The following is a 25,601-nucleotide window of genomic DNA, read 5'->3' as shown; positions in this document are numbered from 1 at the left end:
TTTTTTTTTTTTTTTTTTCATTTCTGCCTCTTTAACAGCAGGCGTACCTGCCTAAGATGTCATAAAACAGGGCAAAGTCGCTCAACAGATTGTGCAGCTTTGGCTCAACAGATGCATCAACAGAAAACAGGAAACCCATCTCTGATTCAGATCCTTTCCTGTGGCTTTTTTTACATGCCTCTCTGGGTAACTGATGTAAATCAACCTCTGAGTTGCTGCAGAGATGTGCGGTGCCATGTGACATTTGGCTGAGAAACGACTCTGCAGCTCCTCTAAGCGTCTGGACGGTGGGAGGCGTTGGCGTTGAGCTGCAGCAGATCTACTTAAACACAAATCTGCCTGCAGAGAAAGTTAAAATCACACAAAGATTTACAGAAATTGGCTGCAGGCTGCCACGAGATCATACTCACTTTGTGTAAAATCTTGAATCTGAAGGTTGTTGTCAGGGGCAACATTTGCTGTGTCTTGCTTTACTGGTGGTCAGATAAACACAATAAAATATCATCTTTTATTTACAGCAGTTTCTGACTATGGCTATATATGTTTTCCTTGAGTTTGATCGTAGAACACAGAAGAGTTGTAAAAAAAACTCAAGAATTTTGCATTTAGATCACGTAAAGTTGACTTTAATGAATACTAACAGGATTATCTTATCTGAATCTGTTCATCTATTAATTTATATATTACTAACTAAAACTAAACGTTATTTGCTTCGTTTGCGTCAATCAATGCAACAAGTCGGTGATATGTTGGTTGTATAATGTGAGGTAATTCATGAGTTCATGAGCTGCTGACGCCGAGAAGCTCCAACAACATTGAGAAGGATGGTTTTTAAACTAATTTGATGTTTAAAATATCTGTCAGCCTGGAAAATGAGCAGTATGTTGATGCAGAATCCTCATGTTTGTTTTAACTTTTAGAAACAAGAAAAGTCTTGATATTCAGGTGGGACATGCTGTTAGAGTCGTGTCTGAAACTCAAGAAATCTCTCTTTGCTTTCTTAGTTTTGTTCAGTTCTGTTTCCTGTTAGATCTATTGATCAGTTGTTGTTTTTGTTTTGTTTTGACTGAGATCATCAGTCATCAGTTCGCAGAACAGAACATCAACCACAAAAGTTAAGTAAGAAACGCTGCAATCACTTTCTGTCACTGATTGGGTTTGATTGGAAATGCTGCAGTGACAACAACACGGCAGCGTTTTTTCCAGAGGCGCTTCATGAGGTCCCTCTTCTTCTTCCCCCTTCACACTGCGTCTGCGCGGCCCGTGGTCGGGCTCCGGTGGATTTATGTGGTTACATACGAGCTCGATTCCCTTCCGACCCCCCGCCTCCGCTCTGACCCGACTTCCCGCCGGCATCTCGAGTTCCTCTTACCTGCTGCTTGGCATCGGTTACCACGGTGATGGCATCCGTCAGCGACAGGGTGTACACATACAGGTTTTCCTTCGGTTGACTGCATATTACAGTTATATGTAGCCGGTGAGCTTCAGATTTCACAGACAGTGAGCTGTCAGTGAATGTGCAGGTTTGTCTTCTTTGATTTGTGTTTCCAATCAGCACAACATGACCTTTTAGACGTTAAAGAGGATGCAATTAAACTTATTCAACAGAATATATGTTGATAAAGAAATATCATTGTTTCAAACTGATTGAAAAGTATAGATGCCTCTCGTTAGCCTTTATTACAAGCTGGACTTCAGGCGTAATTGAAAAAGTACACAAAAGCAAATGAACCGTGAGGTTTCTGGAGGCGCGCTGAACTTTGTCAACAGGCAGTCACATGACGAAGCCTCGGGTCCTCTGAAGGTTTATTGGCTCACATTTCAGCTCCGTCTTCCTTTGAAAAAACCAGCATAAAAATGAAAAGAAAAAGCTTTGCACTTTTTCATGTAATTAACATCTTTAGATAAATGAAATGACTCTATGACTTCTTGTGACTTCAGCTTTCACAAAACTCTTCCTGTTTTTATAATCTAACTACTTGAAACCAGCCTTTTGCTCCTTCTAGCTACCTTTTTGATGCTTATCTATAACCTTTTACTACTTTTAGCTAGTATTTTGTCAGTTTTGGTGTTTTGATTCTTTAAGCTTCTATCTGAACAACTCAGTTTCAGCTTCTTCTGTGAATTTCAGCAGAGTCAGTCACCCATTTTAACAGAAAATGCAATTTCTCTAGTTTAAATTTTACTCCTCAAATTGATGTTTTACAGTTTAAATGATCAGCTGAAAGTCTGAATGTTTTCTGGTCTTTATATTTTGTAAATAGTTGGTGTTTCAGGAGCTAAATTCCTCCCAGTTTTTGTTGGATTTACAGTAAATCAAGGGGATTGATTTTCTCTTGAATAAACGAACACATCTTTAGTCTAAACACAATATTCGTGTTTAGGCTTCAAGACCTTGAGTCTTTCAGGAAATTAGCCATCCTGCAGTTTGTTTGTGGTTTCCAGGGTAGTTTATAGTGTTTGAGAGTTTATCTGATGAACAACACCAAGCCTGAATGATCCTGCTGTGTTTGACAACAGTTTGTTTGTGGTAGAGATGCAGATCTGCAAAACAAAATAAAATAAGAATTCACGGACTGACGAGATGTTAGAATTTAGCGTTTTAGAAATTTTACACAGAGTTCAGGTACTTTAGAAAAAGTGGGACAGAAACCCTTCAGACATTCATATTCGAGCCACTTTTGTTTGTTGTTGTTTTAAACCATTTTCAGGTGTGTAATAAGGAACATTACTGGCTGCACTGATGAGCTGAAGAGACTACATTTGTTATTTATCATGTTTGAATTAATTAAGAGTTGCCAAAGCATAAACACTGAACCACACTTATTATTCTTCCTTTCAGTTTGCGACTCCTGCTGCTTTATAAAAAAAACAACAACATAAAAGTTGGACCAGCAGTGTGTAATCCTGGTCCTCGAGGGCCACTATCCTGCATGTTTTCCTTGTTTCTTTGTTCCAACACACCTGATTCAGAAGTTAAATCACCTCTTCATGTTCTGCAGAAGCCTGTTAATCACCCATTGATTCAAATCAGGTGTGTTGGAGCAGAGAAACATCTAAAACATGCAGGACAGTGGCCCTCTAGGACCAGGATTGGACACCGCTTCACTAGATCCTAGTTTTGTAAAGACTAACTGACTCTGAAACTGAGTCTGGGGCACAGAGATTCATATTTTTGAGTCATGGTTCTCGTTTGCGAGCCCAAAGCTCAAGTTCTGCCTAACTCTTCAGACCGAAATCTGCCTTTGCGGAATCATTTGTCCCTTTTGTTTCCAGTGAATGGGCCATTCCCATCCTGGAAACGATGACTCCCGTCAGGACAGAGATGTCTCTTTGTGGAGTAAAACAGCAGGATCACTAACAGCAGTGTAGTTTTGTAGTCGCCCCTCTGGCAGCCTGTTTGTAAAGATCCCATTTTGTCTCCCTCCTGCAGGAGCCTCAGCAGATTCCTGTTGCTCTGGTCAAACAAGTTCACGACTTTAAAGCTGATGTTAGCAAAGTTAGCAGCAGCCTCTGAAATGTTCAGGTTGCTCTCAGCTTTCTGACTTTTATTTTTCCCCCATAATCTAAACACCCAGCTGGCTTCCACCGTTTTCTTTTTTTGCCGTAGCTTGGCTTAAATCTATCAACAAATGTGTTTTTGAGCGACAGCCCCTCAGGTATTCTGCTAAGAGAGTAAACAGCCACACACCCACAGAGACACACCTTTATCCACTCACTCTCACACCCATCAGCAGGCGCTCCCCTTTGTTTTTTTTGTTTTGTCTGGATCTTATTTATGGATCGAAGTCTGAACTTATTTTTTTTTTACTTTAACTGTATCACAGTTTCAGACACACATTGACTCTGTAATCGTAATCAGAGAAGTTTATTCATCACAACAGGAAACTTTATGTTACAACGTAAGCACAAAGAGCAGTGTACGCATAATATTTCAAATTTAGATATGCAGAAGAAGTTAAAAATTAATAAAAGCAGAGTAATGTGTAAAATTAGCAGATGCATGACCTCATTCAAGACTGTGAGATCTCACCAGATGTGTTGGTGCTGATGGACTCTAACTGTAAAATTATCTGAGTTTTAGCAACTTTTATGATGGCCAGTATCAAGGGGGAGGGGCTGGGGTAGCTTGGTGGTCAGTGCCGCCATCTTGTAATCCTGAGGCTGCAGGTTCGAGTCCAGGTTGCGTCAGGAAGGGCATCTGGTGTCAAGAATTGCCAAATCGTTTGTGCAAGTTAGCTCGCTGTGGTGGAGCAGCTGAAAGAACAACATATGTTGGCTGTTATCAATTAGCTGTGGCGGCCATCTTGTTTTAGGTTAACTCCAATTGTTAAGGAGTTGTTTAGGTGCAGGCAGTGATTACTTTCTGAAAGTTTCACTGAAATTCATCCTGATATTGTTCTAACAGACAGACGGTGTTGACGCTAACAGCCTGAAGCTCCGACGGTGTGACGACTTCCATCTAGACAGCGTGCCACAAAGATATTAGTCAGCATAAAAAAAAAACAAGCAGCTCAGCAGAAATCTGTTGATGTCACAAACACACACACACAGCTTTTAGTTAAAAAGGGTCACCATGCACGGGCCCTAAGTAACCTCAGGAATGGGTTTTGGCTCTTCTTTAAAACTGTATCAGATGATTAGATCAGGCTGAAGGTCTCTTATTGGATTAGGATGGGTACCAGGTTTGGTCCAAAAAGGAGAAATATACTTTGCATAATTAAACGGCAATAGCTGAACATTTATTTTATCTGAAACGCTTGGTGTTTTGCTTTGTTTGAGAGGAAAAACAAGAGAACGAAATTAAGATTTTCATATTCAGAGACTGTGTCCAAAAAACAGTTTTTGGTACAGTTGCCATGGATACCAGACTCACCAGCTGTAACTGTTTATACGAAGACTGCATTGAGATTCAGCCAGATTTAACCAAAAAAAAATCAGCATCTATTGCTATTTGAATGTTTCTTTGTTATTCTAACAGTTGTTCTGCTTTTACAGAAATTAGATTTAGCTGAAAATATGGTTAATTTGCTGTTTTCTTTAACTAAATAACTTTACATCTCTAACCTTAGCAGGTTTTGACTGTATCATCATAAAAAATACTGGTGGAAGAAAATCAGTAACGGTGCATTTACAGAGGAATTATCACTGCGGTTAAATTTGACACGTTTAGTGTTTTGCATCAGATGAAGTCATGTTAAAGTCGAGCCTGTATCAGTGTGTGGTTGGACTGAAAAAGCTCACATGTGTGAGAAATATAAAAACAAGCCCAGCGCATATCGGTGACATGTCAGAGACGTGATCAGTTCTGTGAAATGAACTCATCTTGTTTTGCATTTAACCGTTCTTTGATTGGCTGCAGGACGTCTTTTACTTTCTGGACACTTCTGGTCACATGTGACGACATTATACTGACAATAACTGAAAAAAAAACAGTGGCTAAATCTACTTTTGAGGCATTATGAGTAACATAAGTGACACTGACTCTCTGACTCTGTACGGTTTTCTTGGACAAAAATTCAAAACGCTGAAATATTTGGTCATTTTCTTAACTGTAGGTCTTTTTTCATTGAAATCCTTTGGTTTTATTGTCCTTTTTAAGACGAAATTCCAATGATTCAGGGGTTGAACTATTACTCATCTGACCTTTCCACCATTTTCTACCATTTATGTGTTACTGGGATGTGGTGTTAACAGTCTGGGCAGAAATCCCCAAACTTCCTTCATTTTATCTCCCTCTCTCAGCTCTTCTTGGGAGGAAAATGAGACATTTCCAGTCCAGCTGGGAAATAAATCTATATCTGCCCTGAAGTATCCTCCCTGTGGTTCATGTCCAGAACATCTGCTCTGTGAGGCTTCTGGATGGCATCTTGACCATCCAGAGCAGAGAAGGACGGGCTTTACTTTTTACTTCTTGGATTACAGAGCTCCTCCATAAGGATAATGTCAGCTCCCATTTGAAGGAAGCTCATTTTCAACATTTTTATTTCTAGTCATTAAACCCACAGCTTGTGACAGGTGAAGGTTTAAACAACTCGTAAATGAACATCAGACTGATACAGCAACATTAATCTGCCTCTCAGCTCCCACTGGTGGACGAGACGCTGAGACTTTTAGACTTTTAGGCTTAACTCCATTAATGTTACTCTACCACGAGAGCCTGAATGCACCTTTAACCCATAATTCACAGTCACGGGGATTAGTGGCTAAGATATTCTTAACAATAGGCACATCTTTTCAACAACCTTATATGTCATGAATCATCAAATATTACTTTTGTGTAAACAGAAACAACTTTTCCTTGGTTTTGTTCCAGTAATGTTATGTAACTTGCTGCAGATGTTGTCATAAAGCTCCATTTTTTTATTCATACTAAAGCTTGAAATGTAAAATAATGCAATGACATCAAACTATGTAGATATTATAATTGTTGTTGTGGCTATAAGAGCCTTAAAATATAATCTTTGTAGAGTGAGCTAGGCCTTCACTTTGTGTAAATAATCAGCCTGTAGAAATAAGGCTGGAGGTAGGAGGAAGGGGGGACTTTAAGCAGCATTTCTTTCCCCTGATTGGTTATTTTTTACTTTTATTTTTCTGCAACACCAACACACCTGCTCGGATTTCATACAAGGCCTGAACTTTTAACTTTTTACCGCCTCTGCTGCTGCGTGAGCCGGCGAGGATGTTGGCGTTAAAAAAAGCGTTTCGTATTGTTTAATTCTTCTGCCTCGCCGATCAGCACTCCGGCGCGTTTCAGCAGCTCTGCCCCTCAGGTTCACAGTATATCTGGCTCCACTTTTAACTGGGAAAAACAAGCTTGAAGTGCTTGACCTGTCCCACACAGCAAGCATTTCTGTCTTATTACAGTTATTACGCAAGCATCTGTGTATGTGAACGTGCTTTTTTTTAAAAAAAATCAGCGGCTGTGGTCATTGCTGCTGATGTGCGGTGGACAAGTTGTGTTTTTGTGCGTGGGCAGCACATGTGTGGCATTCCTCTAAAGACTCATGGCTCTCTCCCCCCCCTCATCTCTTTGTTGCTGATGTTTCATGTCAACAAACATGCTGGTTTACCGGCTGCTGATAGAAAAGCCCGAGGGCGAAGAGACGAACTGGAAGGTCGAACGAGGGGATGTGAGTGTGTGTGCAGACCAGACCGTTAATGACGGGAACTAGAGCTGCCACTTCCCAAAGAAAGCTTTGCATTGAAATGTGGTTCGTAAACAGATTTATTGTTCATTTGGTTGTAATCACTGTGGAAGTGTTGGATTTCAGAAAAAGAGAAGCTGCAGCTCAGAAGAGTTTGTGACAAAGGTTGGCGTGTCTCACAGTTCCTGTTTTACTGAACGATCCTCATCTCATTTTTAGGAAAATAAAATTCACTCCATTTGCTTCCTTTGTCATTTTCAAATTACCAGATACGTTATTTTAACTCTAAACTCTAAGATAAATTGACATTCGGATCGATCAATGAAGAGCCCAACTGATTATTTAGTTAAGTTAGTTTTCTGTATCTGCCTGAGTTTGCTGCACTGATCTTATCCTCTTATCTCGTGTTTTTTGACAAATGCATCTGAAAACCACCCGACATGGTCCAGTCAAAGCAGGTGAAATGCTGAGTAAATGGTTGTGTGTTCAGGAGTGGGTTTTGGAGGAATCAATAGAGACTCGAGTGACTCCTCAGTAAGTTGTGGTATGTCCCCTGGGGTCCTGCTTCCTCTGAATTATTGACTCACCACTGCAGGGAGAGGTCACACACAAACACTTTTCCATTACATGATGGCGGTCTTCGTTGCCACAGTGATTTTCTGTGGATTGAACAAACGATGAGCTAATGAAGGCTCCCCAGAGGCTTTTATTTATTTATTGATTTTTTACGTGGGACAAATATTCTCCATCGTTCCTTTCTGTGAGGTAGTTCTTCATGAGACACGGATTTGGTGTGAAACAAGACGAAAAGACTGTTGTAATGATTTAATTAGTCTTTGAATATATCACTGTCCATCCTTAATATCTATGTAGAGTTTAGCCTTGATAGGCCTAACTCGGACTAGCCGTTAGCTCATCAATTTGATCAGAATTAAACTCCACTTCTTTAAACAGCAGAGGAAATATTAATTCTTCATAATCTTTCCACAGAACCCAACTTTAAAACACTTGAACTGTTGTTTTAAGGCTTCAGGAAATCATTAGACTCTATATTATTGAAGATGTAGACGAGACCCTGGCTCATGCTAAGATAATAACTATTAATTGACATTAAACGGTAAATATCTCAGCTTCCTGGTTTTGTTTTCTAGGAACGTCCAGACTCACCCCGACCCCTCATGATATCAACAGGAGTGGGACTGTAAAGCCATCCTACAGAGAAACGGATTCCTCTGAGCCCCCGAAGTCTATTTATGTCGTAAAACCGAGCAAGGTCGCGGCTGAGAATGCTTATAGTGTGTGTGTGTGTGTGTGTGTGTGTGTGTGTGTGTCGTCACTGCAGCATCATCCACTTTGTCAGGACATGCTGATCAACTTCAAGGGCACACACACACACACACACATAGAACAAACACTTTCAGCCTTTGGTCTGTGCTTAATTGCTGGTCATATGAGCTCTTTCCAAATCCCACTGATCTGCTGCTTTTATTTTGGAAACAAAGACAGGTGCTGGACCTTTGTGATTTGACCCTCAGCTGCTTCCTTTTTTATATTTTATCCTTTATTATGACTTGAGACAGTGTGGATCTGTGGTGCATATTAAAAAAAGTACCCATCCCCTGATATTCTGCGATGCTTCTCTTTGTGGTTAATAATTCAGAGGTCTTGCCGGGATGAACTTGGCACCGCAGTCAGTCGGGATCCATCTGCTCTTTGAAAAGGTTGTCTGTCCTCGTTAGTTTCTCCTGTGGCCAAAGTTCAGCCCCAGCCCCGACTGTAACAAGCGGCACACATTAACAGGCTATTTGTGGTGCAAGCGGAGGGTGTGGGCAGACGGGTTAATGTTAGAACAGAGCTGTTATCAGATGTCAGCGCTGATACGTTTATCACGGCGCTCACACAGGCTCGTATGTCGCAGTGTACACACCTGGATCATATCAGCGGGCTCTATGATGTGTGCCAGGGATTATCAGTGCTTGCACAAGAATGTCCTTGTTAAAATCAGTAAGAATGGAAGAAAAGAAGTCATATTTTGCAGAACATTAACCTTTAGTTTTAATAATTATTGCCTGGAGGTGAAGGCGGAGCAGTATTGTGTCTGTGTGTGTTTGTTTCTACCGTCAGCAAAACATCTCATGAATTACTGAACAGATTTTAATGAAACTATCAGAAAGGAATCCCTGGATGTACAACTACAACTTACTAGTATTTGGAGTCAGTCCAATTCAAGATGGCTGCCACAGACAAGCAAAAATGGCTATAACTCAACCAATTTTACAGATCTGGAGCTACAGTTTGGTGTGGTCGTAGCTACCATTACCTGTTTGTCTGATAGCAATATATTTCCTGATGGATTAATCATTGTGTATACATCTACAGCTGATTAGCTTTTGAAGCCAGCCTAATTCATGATGGCTGCCACAGCCAAGTGACTTTAGAAAGCCCAAAGTTTGCTATAACTCATCCATTTGTGCAGATATTGAGGCAGAGTTTGATGCCGTGGTGGCTGAGAGTCGTCCTGAACTCGTTCTCTAAACGCTAACAGATCCTTTAAGGAATGCTAGGCCTTTTATTTTCCTTTACCTTTATATGAAGACTGGGCTTTATTTAAGAATTAGAAGCATTTATAAGAAACAGATGCTTAAATTTTGTGAAGAGTAAAAGCTAAAAGGTTGATGAAACGTCTTTGTTTGCTTCACTCTGACACAAGATTTTCTTAATTAGGATTTTCCAGCACCTGCTGTACTTCTTGTGCTGCATGAGATCCACAGAAACGCTTGAATAAATCCCAGATTCATAACATTTCATACATTCCAGCTGATATTCACATCCTATTCAATTTGATTTTATGATCACTTGTTAATTTTGATTCGATTTTTCTTATATATGACAAAAAAACAGTTTTACTTCTGCTTTTCGTATGTATTGTGTTGGTTTAAAGACGTTTTGTGCATGAATGGACAGACGCTGTAACTGATTTATGTATATTTTTTGTCCCTTTTTAGGAAAGTCCCACCTGGCCATCGTTCAGAAGGTGAACAACGAGGGGAAGGGAGATCCGTTCTATGAAGTGCTGGGCCTGGTCACCCTCGAAGACGTCATCGAGGAGATCATTAAATCAGAGATTCTGGATGAATCTGATCTTTATAGTAAGTTTTCTGTGCTTTTACCTCTTGAGCCATCTCTTATTTACTTCATATTTAGTTTTTTATGGAGCCAGAGCTTCTTATAATCCTTTGAATTGGCCCTGATTGTAGTTTTTTCTTTAGATATTGACTTTTTTTCAGTTTCAGGTTCATTTCAACCCCTGTATAATTCATTCAAGCTTCGAACAAAGGCACCAAACTTAAGGAATGAACCTGAATAAAAGAAACTAACACAGTTTTTGTTCCAAAGACAAAATCTATCTGATTTTTAACCTTGTTTACTAAAGATACCTCAGGTTAACAGGCGTAAATCAGCATTTTTGCAGAAACAAAATGATTTCTAAAGAGCTATTAGCTGAAAAACTGACATACAGTAGATGATCAGCTGAATGATAATGGGTCTGTCTGGTCCTGTTTTTCTTGTTTCAAGAACGTTACTTTGAAATAGTGTTTACTTGCTGTAGATAATTTTAAGGCTTGGCACTTCTTTACTTTTATGACTCACTGCAAAGCATGCTGAAGTTATACAAAATTAGCCAAAAATAAGCTGCCAATATCCAAAAAAAGGCCAGAAATCTGGGGAAACCATTGTTCAGATCTACTTTAAATGAAGATCTGGCTTATAAGAAGCAAAATATAAATAAATGATGAGTGGCTTGAGACACTTGTACAGTACTGTAATAAAATCAATGTTTAGTTTTACTTTGAAAAGCAAATAGGGCTGATAGAATTAGAGAAATATTATTTCCTGTTATACATTTGTTCAGTATGATTTATCTGTCTATTGGTTTGATGTGTTTAAAAGACTTCAAGCATTTAAAGATCAAAAAAAGCAACTGTTTATTTGCTTTTTGATCAGAATTGCATTAAAGTTTTTATTTGAAGTGTACATTTTAACTTGTCTGCTGCGTCTTTCATTTCCCAGCTGATAATCGAAACAGGAAAAAAGTGGCGCCCAACAAGAACAAGAGAGACTTCTCTGCTTTTAAACACGAGAACGAGTCGAAGGTGAAGATCTCCCCTCAGCTGCTGCTGGCTGCTCATCGCTTCCTGGCTACAGGTGGGCTCATTTCTGTCCCACACGGACGACACCGGGAGTTCCTTTTCTCTAATCTGATAAAGATCTGATGTTCTCTGTGAATGATGGATTTTGACCTGTCACCTGACAGTACAAACAGGTCCAGGCGTGCACCGATGCACTGAGGAGATTTGAATAGATTTACTTGTGCAGAAAGATCTATTTCAGTCTGCACCACAGACTGTGGTCGGCTGTATGGCATCACGGATCACTTGAGAACGTGTTGCAATCCGCCTGGTTAGTGTGTTAGCTGATATGTCCAGGAACAGCTAGCTGCACATGGCATGACGTAGCACTTCCTCCACTTATGCAGCTTGTGTTTGCAAACCGTCGGTGTCTGCTGACTTCTGTAGGAAATTTAACTTCCTGCTTCATTAAAAGTACATCCAAAAATTTAAAATAGAAAAGAAGCGTGTGCCGCTGCCTTCTGGATATTTCCGTCTTTGAATTCTTCGTGTTATTAAACCTGATTCAGATCATTTAAGAGTCAAATTTCCCTTTTTTTAATATTATCTGGCTTTGGATATCTGCAGGATTGCTGGTATTTATTGACCAAGGCTTAGGGACGGGCATCTTAAGCCAAAACGCTTTACAAATTTGTTGGCAAATATCCCCTTTTTCTTTGAATATTCAGCACCCTCTTTTCCTGTCCCTGATAAAACAGAGACACGTGCTGCTGGAGATCTTTAGATTCTTTCGTTTTCACCTGTAAAATGGATCCATGAGGAGGGAGATGGACGGATTCTGGTCCATTCTGGTCGTAAAGCTGAGTTCACCAGGGACTGTAGTTTCCTCTGACTGGGATGCTATGAGTTGGGTTTTTTTTAGGAAACAACTTGGTGTGTCTCCTTACACCACTGTGAAGACAAAAAAACAGCCATGACAGTCATATTAATTCTTCTTAATGCTAAATTTAACTTGAATTCACAAAAAAAATCCCATCCCATCCCTACCTCTGCCACAAAGGGTGAGCAGAAATGTTCCCAAGCATGTGTTTGTTTGTTTATCTGCTTCCAAATATTTCCTGAACTTGTGGATGAATTTTAAAGAAACTCTCAGGCCCAGATTCACTAAGAGTGTGCAGCTGCTGCAGCCACAGTTTCAAGTTTTGTGCAGCTGTCTGATTCGCAAAGCCCTCGCAAAGTCAGTTTTGCACGTTTGCCTGTATTTAAATCATTTATTATGCGTGTATTTAGAGGAAAACCTTCCCATGCTAAATCTGAAAGAGCAGCACTGTTTGTACGCATTTAAATATTTACTGCATCTTGGGAGCAGGAAGTATTTGCATCGCTGGGGAAAAACAAAAAGGTGAGGAAGTTTACCAATCTGCTGCTCAGTTGCCTCCACAGAAACAAGGCAGACATGTCAGGATTATTATTCCTTTCTTCCAGACAGGAGTGATTGTTGTATCTGCAGATGAATTCTCCAAAAACATGAATAAAATCCATTCGTAACTGATCGCGATATTGAGCTCGTATCACGTTGTAACTGTCAACTTAAAATCAGCTTTGTCTAAAACTACGGCGTGTTTTATTGAACAAGTTTTAATGAATTTAGTCAGAGTTGATAAAAATGACAAAGAGGCGAGTAGTCTGCTGTGAAAGTGTTGCTTTTCAGTAACAGAGTCGTTCGAACACACAGAGGGTGGGTGTTGACTGGATATGTAAACCAGAATGAAAGGAGCTTGTTTGAGTTCCAGCATTGCCTGTATTACCTGTGTGTATGTGTGTGTGTGCTGCACAGGGCTTTGTTTGCATGCTGTTCTGTGTCTTTGTTCCCGGGTTTGGGTGGGGACCAGGCCTCTTATGGCTGAGCGCTGATTGCGACAGCCTGACTTATGACGGTTGAGAAACCCACGTAAATTAAAGCAACGTTTAGCAGATTCCTGCTCTCGAACTGCACCCGTGTTCCCATCAGCATTCATTTAAAGTTTTAAGATTAATGTATATCTCTGAAATGCTACTGTCACAACTCAAATCAGTGGTTTTTTTTAGGCAGTGTAAAGAAAATCTGTGTTCTTATGACTAAAAGGGAGAAAACTGCAGATCCTAACATTAAATTATAAAAAAAAAGTAACATGACAGATGACCTAAAGAGCATTTCTTATACGTTCTAAAACCTAAACGTTGTTTAAAAGCAACCCTCCAGAACCTTATGTTGTCAAAACAAATCTTTGGTTAATTTTATTTTCACTTAAACCTTCATTTTTTAAATTTCTCTTAGTATAACAAACCTTTGGCGTTTATTATAAATGCTGAAGCTTGCCCAAATGCTGGTTATTTTTCAATAAAATTATTGTTTTTGTGTCTTTTTAAAATGGTTTAAAATGGACTTTGTGGGTAAAAGTTTGCGTGCATGGTTTAAATGGGGACATAAATGCACGTTTTACATCTTGTTTGAATGGAATAAAACAAACGTTCAGCATCATCAACAATATTTGTATCAATAATGCAAAAATAGAAGATAAAGTAATTTTATTTGAGCTGACAGTTACTGATAACAAATATCAGATTGAGCAGTTTTGTTTGCAACTCCTGATGAATGAAAAGGCAGATTATTACCAAAAGTATTATTAATAATAATCTTTTAATGTCTTTGTTTTATTCAGGCAGTAGCAATCAGAATGAGAAGTCCAGTTTTAACCTCAGCAATCATTTGATGTATAATCACATTGCTTAAATTTGGCATTTTGTTTAAAAGATATAAACTCATAAAGTCGGAAGGTGAACGGCGCGGTACGTTTGTCTGATTAGAGATGTTAGGGATGTAAACAGCCCCCCGTAGCTCACAGGAAAGCTCTGTTTGTTGTGTAAATGTGACCTCGATGTCGGCAGGGAGGCTCCTTCTCTCTAATGTGACCACGGTTTCACAATTTCTCATTAAGGAGATCCTCCTCCTCCGATTTAATCCCGTCTGCTTTTTGTTTTTCTTATTAATGAAAATGATTAGGGTTTTATCGCCACATTGCTTTATCTATTTATTTGTGTTACAAACAGTATAAAACTCAAACTCATTACAGGGCTGTGCGTCATTTTGTCCAAAGGGCCACAAATTGAACCGAAGCTCATGCTGCCTCCTGGATCTCTCATATTTACCGTCATATCTGCAAAAATACTGTCAGAGCAAAAGGCTTGCCCTGTTTTCTTTTTAAGTTTGATGTTTTTCTAAAACTATAAATCTCTCCCGTTCTTTCCTGATAAGTTTGTAGTTGGTGTTCTTGGTGGAAATACAGCAATATTCTCAGTTTACAAGCAGATGTTTATTATGCTAACATTGGTGAGATTAGACGTCAACATAAAAAAACAAACCACTTTTACTGTCATTTTTAAACCCCTAATCTATTACAACCCTTCTAAAAAGATAAAATTGTGGCATCTGTTTTAGTTAAAAAGCCACCATATAACTTGTCTTAACTTTTCTCAAAGTTCTTGTCAAATTGATTCATTTCAGGTTGATTTTATTTGTTTGTTTGTTTGATGACACGAAGAGCCAGATTGGAGGTGGACAAACGGCCCTTTTTTGGCCCCCGGGTCGTATTTTGCCCACATGTGACCTAAAAATTGCTGCTTTCTTATAAAACTCGAGACACAAACCCGAGCATTTCGGATGGGTTAAATTCTAACTGACTTTTGAGACAAAAAGAACAGTTGCAAAAGATTTTGAAAAGATTCCCTTTTTTTTGCATTTATTTAACTGTTATTATCACATCATGTCTATTTCACCATAAAATTAGCTCAGTATCCTTGTACACTCACTGCTAACTGTTTAATTGTTGAATCAAATGTTCTACAGATGACATGACTCTTTTTTTTTTATTATTGTTTAGAATATTTCTCTCCTTTCTCTTCCCGTAGAGGTGAGCTTGTTCAGCCCGGCCCAGATCTCGGACAAGGTGCTGCTTCGGATCTTACGCCACCCCGACGTCATTCAGGAGGTCAAGTTCAATGAGAACGACAAGCGATCGTCTCATCACTACATTTACCAGAGAGGGAAGCCCGTCGACTACTTCATCCTCATCCTGCAGGTACGTGCCGACCTGAGATGGGCTTTGTTGAAAGCCTGAACTCCCCGAGGCTTTAATGAGACTGATAAATGTTGTCAAAACAGGAAAGAAACCAGTCGGACATAAAAACTAGAAATGACACATTAGATGGTGTGCGACCATGAAAAAAGTGAAGGTAAAATAAAATCTTTTATAGATTAACTCTGAGGTTAATCGGCCTGATAGATGCATGAAACGTGTCGATTATTTTGGTCCTGATTATAGATCTGTTAGTGTCCATCTATGGCAGGTAGTTACTGTGTGTTTATATTACTACAGAGTCTGTCTGACGCTCTAAATGTTGCCTGCCGCCAAAGGCAAAATGGCGATAATGTTTTTGCCCGTGTATGCGTGCACGTGTTTGTTTGTCTGTACTGTTAGCTAATTATTTAAAGGAACAGGGTTGGACCTGAATGAAACTTTCAGAAAGTAATCTTCAAATGTGCCTCTACAACTGATCGATTCAAGATGGCTGCAACAGCCAGCACAAAAATGTCCATAACTTGACCGATTCTACAGATACTGGTTTAAACTTTGGTGCGGTAGTAGCCAGTGGTGGACGAATTACTCAACTATAGTACTTTAGTAAAAGTATTGATACTCATGGTCAAATTTTACTTAACTACAAGTAAAAGTTGCTCAGGCAAAAATCTACTCAAGTTAAAGTACTGAAGTACTCACTTTTGAAAATACTTATGTATTCAAAAGTACATGCATTTAAAAGTGCTTAAGTATTCAAAAGTACAAATTAAATTTTCTAATATCAGTATGTTGCTGTATATTTTTTTAAAGTAATTTTACAGAAACCAGCTGATGTATCGACGCGTAGAACCAAATTCTACACCACCTGTTAAGAACTTCAGCATAAAAATGCCACTAAAAAAATAAGGACAGCTATTTTGATTTCTATTTTTTATCTAAAAACACATCAAACCAGAGAGTCTTGATTCTCCTCACACTTTCACTACGGAAAAGTAACGACTAGCTTCCCAGAAATGTAGTGGAGTGAAAGTTATAAGTTCCCCCCCAAAAAATTACTAAAGTAAAGTAAAGATACTCAAAAAAAAATATACTTAAGTACAGTAATTAAGTAAATGTACTTAGTTACTGTCCACCACTGGTAGTAGCTGAGCGTATATTTAGAGCACAACACTTGGTTTTACTTTGGAATTGGCTGCTGGTGTCCACCCAGTTTGTCTGTTAGCGAAATATCTCATGAAGCACTGGACACATTTCGGTGAAACTCTCAGGAAACAAACTGATTAACTTCTGGAGTCAGCCCAATTCAAGATGGCCACCACAGCTAATTCACATCGGCCAACACAGAAATGACTGTAACTCAGTCAGGTTTTACGGATATTGAGTTGATTTTGGTGTGGTAGTAGCTGGGAGTCTTCCTCAATGCGTCCTCCAAGCACTAACAGATTGGGTCGTTCATGACGTCATTCACAAGGTTTGATCCAAACGGCTGCAGCTCCAGCCTCATCATGAGATGATTTCAGTTTGAAACTCTGTCAGGAAAGGTTTGTGGGGCGATATGCATTCTTTTTAAGAAATGCCAGGCCTTTAATTGATGTCAGTAAACTCATCTCAAAACACCTTAACCTGAAAACTGTGTCTCTGCAGCCTTTGCTCTTCTGATGGATCCAGTCTGTGTACATGTACATGAGCTCAAAAATCCCACAGGCTGGGAAAATTACGCTTCCTTTGCCCTAAATCCCACTTTTTCACACACCTTTATTTCCCACAGCTTGGTTTGGTCTTCGCTCCTAAACAGTCATTACGGGGGGGGGTTCAGCTTCTCTTCGCAGTCCTCCTCGGTGAGATTTTCACGATGGGAGGTCGGAGATCTCTGCTGCCGTGGACCCCACATGTAGCAGAGACTTTTCAGGGCAGCGTGACGAAGTTAACGTCTGAATCACATGAAACAAGGCTGGATTTAAGATCCAGGTGGTTTTAAATGCTAACCTTTTTATGCCCTGTGTTAATTAATGTTTTGTTTCAGTTTTCACAACCAAACTGCAGATAATCCAACAAATTATCAACCTTAGGATCTCCTCACATATGTTTTATATTTGTAACATTTCACTACAGTTTGTTTTAAAACAGACTGACATTACATCGAATCATTTTAAATTTGTTATTTCATTGTGTGAACAAGGCTGATGACATCACAACTTGGGTCTTTGTTTGGAAAGCCTGCATGAAAACTTAAACCGACCACTCAAACTTGTATTATCTCCAGGATTATGAAACAAAAACCCGAGTTATGTTCTGAGCTTGTTTAGCTGTGTGTCCTGTCAGGAAATGTCAGGTTGGGTATCGTACTTCCTTATGTAGTAATTATGTCCTCTATGTGTTATAAACACATCTCAAATTAATAGCCTGACATTCTTTAAAGGAATGCATGTCGCCCGCCGCCTTTTATGCCAGAGTTTTAGACTAAAATCATCTTCTGATGAGAAACAACAAGATGTTAAACTCCGAGTATGAGTTGCAGCTACTACCACACCGAATGTCGCTCAGTCTTCATCTTCATCTAGTCCAAGGACCCCGAAGTGCTTCACAATAAAATCAGTCATTCACCCATAATGACCCATTCGCCTCGAATGTTTGTTTTTTTTTGATAAAAGGAGGCTGTGACGGTTCACCACTGGCCTTTTGGTGCTTTATGTGGATTTGTGTAAGTAGGAGGGAGTTGGATCAAATCAAAAAGATGGATGTTTAAGATCTTAAAGGATATCAAGCATTTTTTTTTCTTGCACAAGGCTTTATGAGCTTCTAGTTGCCGGGTTCAAGTCCGTCCATTCCACCATTCACCCATTCATTCACACACTGATGGTGGCAGGCTGACAGCGGCACCACCGAGCCCTCTGACCACCGGCAGTAGGCAAGGCAGGTGAAGTGTCTTGCCCAAAGACACAACAGCTGAGACAGACGAAGCAAGGGTTTCAACTGGCAACCCCCCGGTTGCAGGACGAACCCTTACCCCCTGAGCCTCCCCCGCCCCAAACAGTACCTATTTACCAGTAGGTGTTCTGTAATAGTAGCTTACTGGAGCAAGTTAAAAGCCAACAATTTAACAAATCAAAGTACAGGTTTTTGGGAGTACTCGTGCACATCTGGGAACATTTGTTCCCCGACCAAAACCCCACAAACACTCCACAAAGTCGCGAACGTGAACAGGACACTCAGCAGCGGATCTGTAATAAACGGACAGCCCGACCACGCAGCCTCGTGACATTTTTATACACGATTGCAGACACATAGGACAGTTAAATTTCCTCTTCTTTAAACGTGTTACGCTATTGTCTGTTGCAAGAACAAAGCAGATAAGTCAAGGTGCATGAGTTGCAACATGCAGAACTAATTGAAGACATGCAGCAATTAGTTAGGTGTGGGAACAAAAGTGGGAACAAACCGTTTTCAGGAAATAGGCTTCATCAGTGACGTAATCTAAAGGCTCCAGGTCACGGAGGTATCTCACTGGACTGCAACAGATTGGGGAAAGAAAAAAAAGGACTTTTCCGTTGCGGTCTCACTGAATTCTGAGCGTTTAAAACCAGCGAGCTGTGAGGCTGCCGAACGGCCTGTTTTGTGCAGACGGCTCACAAAACTTCATTCTTGGCTGTGCACATTATTCTGTTGTCCACCTCCGCCCACATCATACCCACCTCACCTTGTCTTGTACTCGTTTATGACTTAATCTGCTGGAGTACACCTTCAAAAAACTGTTTTTCAATATTTATTATTTAGCATCAGTGTGGTTGTCAGACCTGGACATTGGCCTCGGATGGTTTTTTGACAAACACCACTGGCCTTTTGGTGCTTTATGTGGATTTGTGTAAGTAGGAGGGAGTTGGATCAAATCAAAAAGATGTAAATTTAAGATCTTAAAGGATTCCAATTGTTTTTTTTTTTCTTGCACAAGGCTTTATGAGCTTCTAGTTGCCCGGTTCAAGTCTGCCCATTTCTCCATGTTACACACAAGTTAATGATTTTTGTTTGACTTGACATCAGCCCAATCCATTCTCATAATCTGTGACGCTTCTGCGACAGTTTCTGTTCCGTTTATTCTGACAGAATCAGAAAGTCCAGCTTGTCAGGACGGCTTGTGTTCACATTTGCGTGTTTGTTTATAATTTGCCGTCGTTTAAACGACTCGCAGCTTTCAGGAATCGTTGACTGTTGTTCTTTAGCTCCTTTTATTGAGCTTTTGTGAAGAGTTGGCCTGCCTGGTTTTATTGGTACGTATGATCCCCGTCAGCAGACTGACTTTCTGTTTACGGCCACAATGACTCATGAAGATGTGGTGTGATTCTCACAGAATGCTTCCTCCAAACACGCAGAGTCATATTTCTGTTGCAAAGAATCTGTTTAGTTCCTCTGGGAAAAAGTCAGGTTACTAGAATGTTACTATTTTTACTGCAAAGACTAAACAAACTTTATCAGATCTTTTTCTTTTTCTCACAGCTGCTGGCATTTGAAGTTTCTTTCTAAGCTGCTGTAAGTTTCCTGTTTGTCCCTCGTTGAAACAGAAGTTTGTTGCCTTGTTCCAGGTAATAGTCAGGTTCATTGTGCTGTACTGAAAGGCGAAGAAGACGTGTGTGTTTGTGTCCCAGTTCAGAAAATAAAACTACAAAAATGGCTATAATTCAACCAGTTTTACAGAAAATCTGCTGTGATTGTAGCCAAGAATCATTCACAACAAGATCTTTGCTTACAACTTACTGGTATTAATTGTTGGTGTCAACCCAGTTTCTTTGGGAATTTTACAAATATTGGTCTTAAATTAGTCGTGGTAGTTGCTGAAAGTCATTCCTCTCATGAAACTGGAGCTCATGAATGAGGTTATTTTCCAGGTTTGAAAAAAATAACATTTTTTCAGTATTAGATCATCTTAGTCTAAAGCTCTGTACTTAAAGGTGGCTGGTGATATGCAATCCTTTAAGGAGCGTTAGGCCTTTAATTGTTTCAGCACTGTGCAGACCTTTAATTATTTTATTTGTGAAGAATCTATCTGTTTTATTACACAGAGCAAAGGTGAAATGATATCAAAGATGGAGTATTTTTAAGAATCTGGAGCCTCTCCGTTTTCTTGCTGTTTGGTTTGTCAGATAAAGCCTTAAACGAACAGCTCGGAGCGTTATTAGAGAGCAGCTCTTCCTGTTGTAAACAAGAGCTGGAAAAACAGAGTCCTGTGAGAATAAGAAACTTTCCTGGACTCAGGAGGAGGCAGCTCCCGTGTTTGTGTGGCAACCAGAGGATTTAGACCGTTGTACGTTGATGCTGACTCACCGCCTTACATTCCACAAAAAAAATAAAATAATAGAGTTAGTTTGAAGCTTAGTGATTTAAACCAGTAGCTCATCTTACAACATGTGGTTGAAAACCACTAAACACTGGTGGCTGCCAGGACACACGTACACACACAGCAAACCATAAACACAAGACCAAAGTCCTCCTCACACACACACACACACACACACACACACTGCCGGGTGTAGCTGAATGGGTGTGTGTGTGTGTGTGTTTCAGGCAGGGACTCCATGCTGGTTTTGTTATAAGTTATTAACAAACCTGTGACAGAGAGTTCTCAGTCCTTTGTGGGGGTTTGTCTCTGCTTCACACAGTAACGTGATTCATTTCTGCTTAATTTAAAATCTGTGTGAGGACTTTACTCCCCGTACGACCCTACAGACCCCACCTCATTATTTCTACACTGTAAGAAACTTCCCTCCTGCAGCTTTTCTTTATTCTCTTAATACTGGTCCACTTTCATAAAGCCCACCTTCCTCCAGTCCTGCATTCACTGCCTTCTGCCTCCCTGACCTCGGCTCGTTTTTATCCCTACAACAGCAGGTCTTTTCTTTCCTCCTCAGTGCATAAATCATCACTCACGGTCACAAAGAGGCCGGTGTTATAAACCTGTGGGGACTTTAGAGGCTTATGTTTACCAGTTCAACGTATAATAACTCTTCAGGAGGGACAAAAAGTTCTCGATCACGTTTATGAGTCACAATGATGCAGCTTGAACTTTGGCCGAGGCTCACCTACAGCATGTCTCAGCAAAAACCGTCCGCTTTAGGTTAAACTACTTTGCTGCAGAATAGAAAAGATACTGTTTTGCGTTCATAATGTCAAACTGATAAGTAAAAACGATCAAATGAATAACTCATTTTAACTTCCGAACTAAAGCAGCTTCTGACACACCAGGAAAAATACCAACGTTTGCTCGCGGTCTCAAACAGCAACAAAGCACAGAATAAATGTGACACTTTATTATTTCACAACTTAAACAAGCTTGTTGTGTTGAAATTCACCCCATCTGGAAAAGCATCAGAGTGGTTAGGAGTCACATTTGTTCACTTCAAATACGCTTTAAATGTTAAGAAATCGCTCCTCATCCCTTCTTTTTGTTAAAGATGAATCTTCTGAAGATGTTCCCATCCCAGCATGAAACAAAAACAACACAGCGAACCGTAGCTTTATTTGTTGACAATTTATTTCTCAGTCTGATGTGGGAATAATTCTGCAGATAAAAACATTTGTTTGCATAAAGAGCAGGAAGAGGTCTAAATAAACGGTATGTTTTAACACGGTTCAGTGGCTTTCTCAGTTACAGTTGGTGTCTGTTTTGATTGCAAATGATTTTTGCTGACGGGTTAAAAAAGTTAAAGGTATTTCTCAAATTACACATTAGGGAAACTGGATAGTTGTGGTTTTCTTTATTACATCTGCAGACGGATCCAACTGTTGGTGCTGTTCATGCTAACACTGATATTTAAAAAAAATATTAACTTTATCTGCTGTATTTACTGCTTCCATCCAAATGTAAACGCATCTTATGTTAAAAAAACTGGGATCTTTTTTGTGTGTATCTGTCTGTATTTGACAGTATTACTGACAGTGACCGACGTCATGACGTCATTGATTTAGTTAAAAAAAAAAACGTTTAACTTTCGGTTCTTCCCTCGACTACTCTTGAAAAACAGAAAATAAAATAGCTTCTCATCACAACACCTAATTGGTGTTAGACTGCATGTAATCTGTAGTGGATCGAGTGCATCATATGGGTTTGCAGTGAACTGTTGTAATATTTTTATTATTCAGGCAGTTTTCTCCGCCTGAAGTGGTATTTCGCTTTTATCTAAATAACATTCGGGTTGAATGTTATTTAGATCATTAATTATCCAACAACAACCAGTTAATTTACCAACAAGTCTTTAACTGTGTTTATTCCTCTCACCATGGACAACAAGTCCTGTGAATTTGGAGACATTTGTTCTTTTTTTGCAAAAGTTACCAGGGGGGAACCAAATATTTCAGCCGTCTGAAATAATCGGTTCCCCCTCTAAAACATGGGACAAAAACAATTTACCAACAACTCCTTACCTGTGTTTATTCCTCTGTATTATGATATTATTAGCACATTTTATTTTTAAAAGAATTATATTTTTTGTTTTTTTAATGAGAAATATTTGCCCCTCTAAACAATTCTGTTAATAGATAAGTCATTATTTACGGAGACGCAGGGGGAACCGTATCTGATGGGGGAACGGGGCTCGACGTAACAGCAGCAACTCGAGCACATTGCTGCCCCCTATATGTCAAGAGGACAAATAACAACTTTTCTGTTTAAATTGCCAACCCGCTACAGTGGCGTGTGTGTTGATATAATTCACCCGCCGCTTCAAATATTTACCCACATTTGGCCGGTGGCGGGTGCTAATTTCCACCCCTGATTACTGAGCTAAAAACCACGACGACGGTGCTGCCATTTTTATTTATTTTTTCTACACATTGGACTGAAAATGTTCATTATTAGGAGGAAATTGTGCAGGTCAAATAATAAAATCTGTTTCAGTCGTATTGAGAGGGCGTCAGTAATGTCCACATTAGTGCCCCCTGCTGGCCTGGCGTGGGGATTTCAGTGTTCTTTAGATTTTCTGTGTTCTTGTCTGAACAAATCTATACATTTCTTTTAAGGGAGGGAAAAAGAACTGTTCAGGAAATATCTGCGTATTGAATTTGAGGGTTAGGTGTTGGCAGGTTGTCTTTTGTTGGTGTGGATGTGGGAGGACTGGTCTGACTGGGTCACTTTCAGGTTTTTACTTCTCTTCTCTCACTCTTTGCTGCCGTTCTTCGCCCATCCATCCATTCATGCGTTTTCTTGTGGGGGACACCCTGGACGGGTCACAAGTCCATCAAGAGACAGACAACCATTCAGCCTCTCACTCGCACAGAGGGACAATTTAGAGTTATCACCTAACATGCATGTTTTTTGGTCTGTGGGAGAAAACCTGAGTGAGGACATGGAACCTCCACCCAGAAAGGCCTCCAGCTGCGATTCTCTTGCTACAAGCCGACAACCCTAAATACCTCTTCTGCTCCGACATGCAGCAGTGTGCGCGGCTGCAAAACGGCCGGGCTCAGCCTCCGGCGTGTTTGCAGGGCTCGTATGAGTCACGTCCTCGTGCTGAAATCTGAACCTCAGCCGATTCTCTTGTACACACGACTCTGACCACGTGCTGGAAGGTGAGACGTGACGCTGTCGTTGCACCGAGTCGCTGCAGGTGGCAGAGGAATGTGGTTGTTTTCCTTCCTTGCTTCTGTCAGCAGCCGGAGCAGCTTTGCAGTGAATCTCAGCTCCTTTTTCAGCTGCAGGTTTTTTCCTTAAATAAAACATTTGACCTCTGATGACACCCGGCAGCCACCTGGGCAGGTGTTAACGAGTGTTCCCTGATGAATGTGGACAGGAGCAAAGAAATTCAGTCCTCTTCATGTAGAAATAATTCACTCATGTTAATGTTAAGGCATGACGGTGAGGATTTTTATTTGGACATCCCACAAAACAACGGCTGAAGCATCTGAATCACGACTGCGTTTTCATTTTTAAAACAAATCGTTCTCATTATTTTTGAAGAAGTTGAAAAGAAAAATTAACTGTTTTTAATCGTTCTTTGATAAAATTGGACCTTTGTATGTAAAAATGTTGAACTTGTCTCTGTTAGATAACATAAGTCCTGTTTTATTTTCCCACCTGTTCTGCTTCCATCGTGGGAGGATGGATGGATGGATGTGTGGATGGATGGACGGATGGATGGATGGATGGATGAATGGATGTGTGGATGTATGGACAGACGGATGGACGGATGGATGGATGGATGGACGGATGGATGGATGGACGGATGGATGGATGGATGGATGGATGGACGGATGGATGGACGGATGGACGGATGGATGGATGGATGGACGGATGGATGGATGGATGGATGGATGGATGGATGGATGGATGGATGGATTAACTGTGCCGTGTTGTTGCTGCAGTTCACACATTCCAGCGGGCCAAACCGGGCCAGCTCTCTGTGCCAGGACAGAGGCCTCCTTCACCCCCTCCCGCCCCCCCTCATCCCTCCGTCTCCCTTTGAAGTTAATGTTGCAAAGAAACCGCAGAAAGCCCTTTTTGTTTTTATTTTTTATTTTATCCTCACATCTCAGCGCCTCTGTCCGAGGTGAAGCTTGTCTCGCTGAGGCCTCAAAGCCAAAGTAAACATGTTTCCTCCAAATGATGCAGACAACATCACTGATAACCTGTGGTTGTAGCGCCATCTAGAGGCTGATCCGAACAATCATCATCTGACTCAACAAATGCTGTTTCAGTCGTAATAAAAAAAATTCTTACTCTCAATTTTTGCCCAAAATTATTTAAACTCTGACTTAAGCTTGAATAAAAACCAAGAAGAAACCTTTAGTTTAGTTTCTTTTTGGCTTCAGTGGCTGATTATGGTTATTAAAGTGGCTGATTATCAGAAAACAGTTAACATTTAGAAGCAGCTCCAGTCCTAATTCTTTTATTTCTGATTGTTTTCTGTTTATTTTTGGGGATTAAAGTTTGAGATTTATCAGTTGTTGTTTATTTATTGTGTGTTTTGGATCCATCAGGGTCGAGTCGAGGTGGAGGCCGGCAACGAGAACATGAAGTTCGAGACCGGACCCTTCTCCTATTATGGTGTCATGGCGCTCACCCCTCCCACGCTGGGTGAGTCCGAAACCTCCATCTGGTTCACTTTAACCGCATTAAACCGTTTAATAATCCACTTTTCTGCACTTCTCAGCCTTTTTTAAGAAAAGTCTTTCCCATCGGTATTTAGATTTTAGAAGGATCTTAACCGTTTTTTTGTCAG

At 40.2% G+C, this 25,601-nt stretch overlaps 1 protein-coding gene across 2 annotated transcripts in view; it reads left to right on the top strand.

The window, feature by feature from the left end:
- The window catches only part of LOC108242802 (metal transporter CNNM4), a 37,755-nt gene that overhangs the window by 2,581 nt on the left and 9,573 nt on the right, over positions 1-25,601 (top strand). For both annotated transcript variants that reach the window (XM_017427877.3, XM_017427876.3), the window contains exons 2-5: positions 10,154-10,297; positions 11,220-11,354; positions 15,227-15,396; positions 25,360-25,456. In XM_017427877.3, coding sequence (XP_017283366.1) covers positions 10,154-10,297; positions 11,220-11,354; positions 15,227-15,396; positions 25,360-25,456 — 546 coding nt within the window. The remainder of the gene's footprint in view (positions 1-10,153; positions 10,298-11,219; positions 11,355-15,226; positions 15,397-25,359; positions 25,457-25,601) is intronic.

The sequence above is a fragment of the Kryptolebias marmoratus genome, linkage group LG1, assembly GCF_001649575.2.
Source record: "Kryptolebias marmoratus isolate JLee-2015 linkage group LG1, ASM164957v2, whole genome shotgun sequence".
Classification (NCBI taxonomy): domain Eukaryota; kingdom Metazoa; phylum Chordata; class Actinopteri; order Cyprinodontiformes; family Rivulidae; genus Kryptolebias; species Kryptolebias marmoratus.
This window is presented reverse-complemented; position numbering and strand designations above follow the sequence as displayed.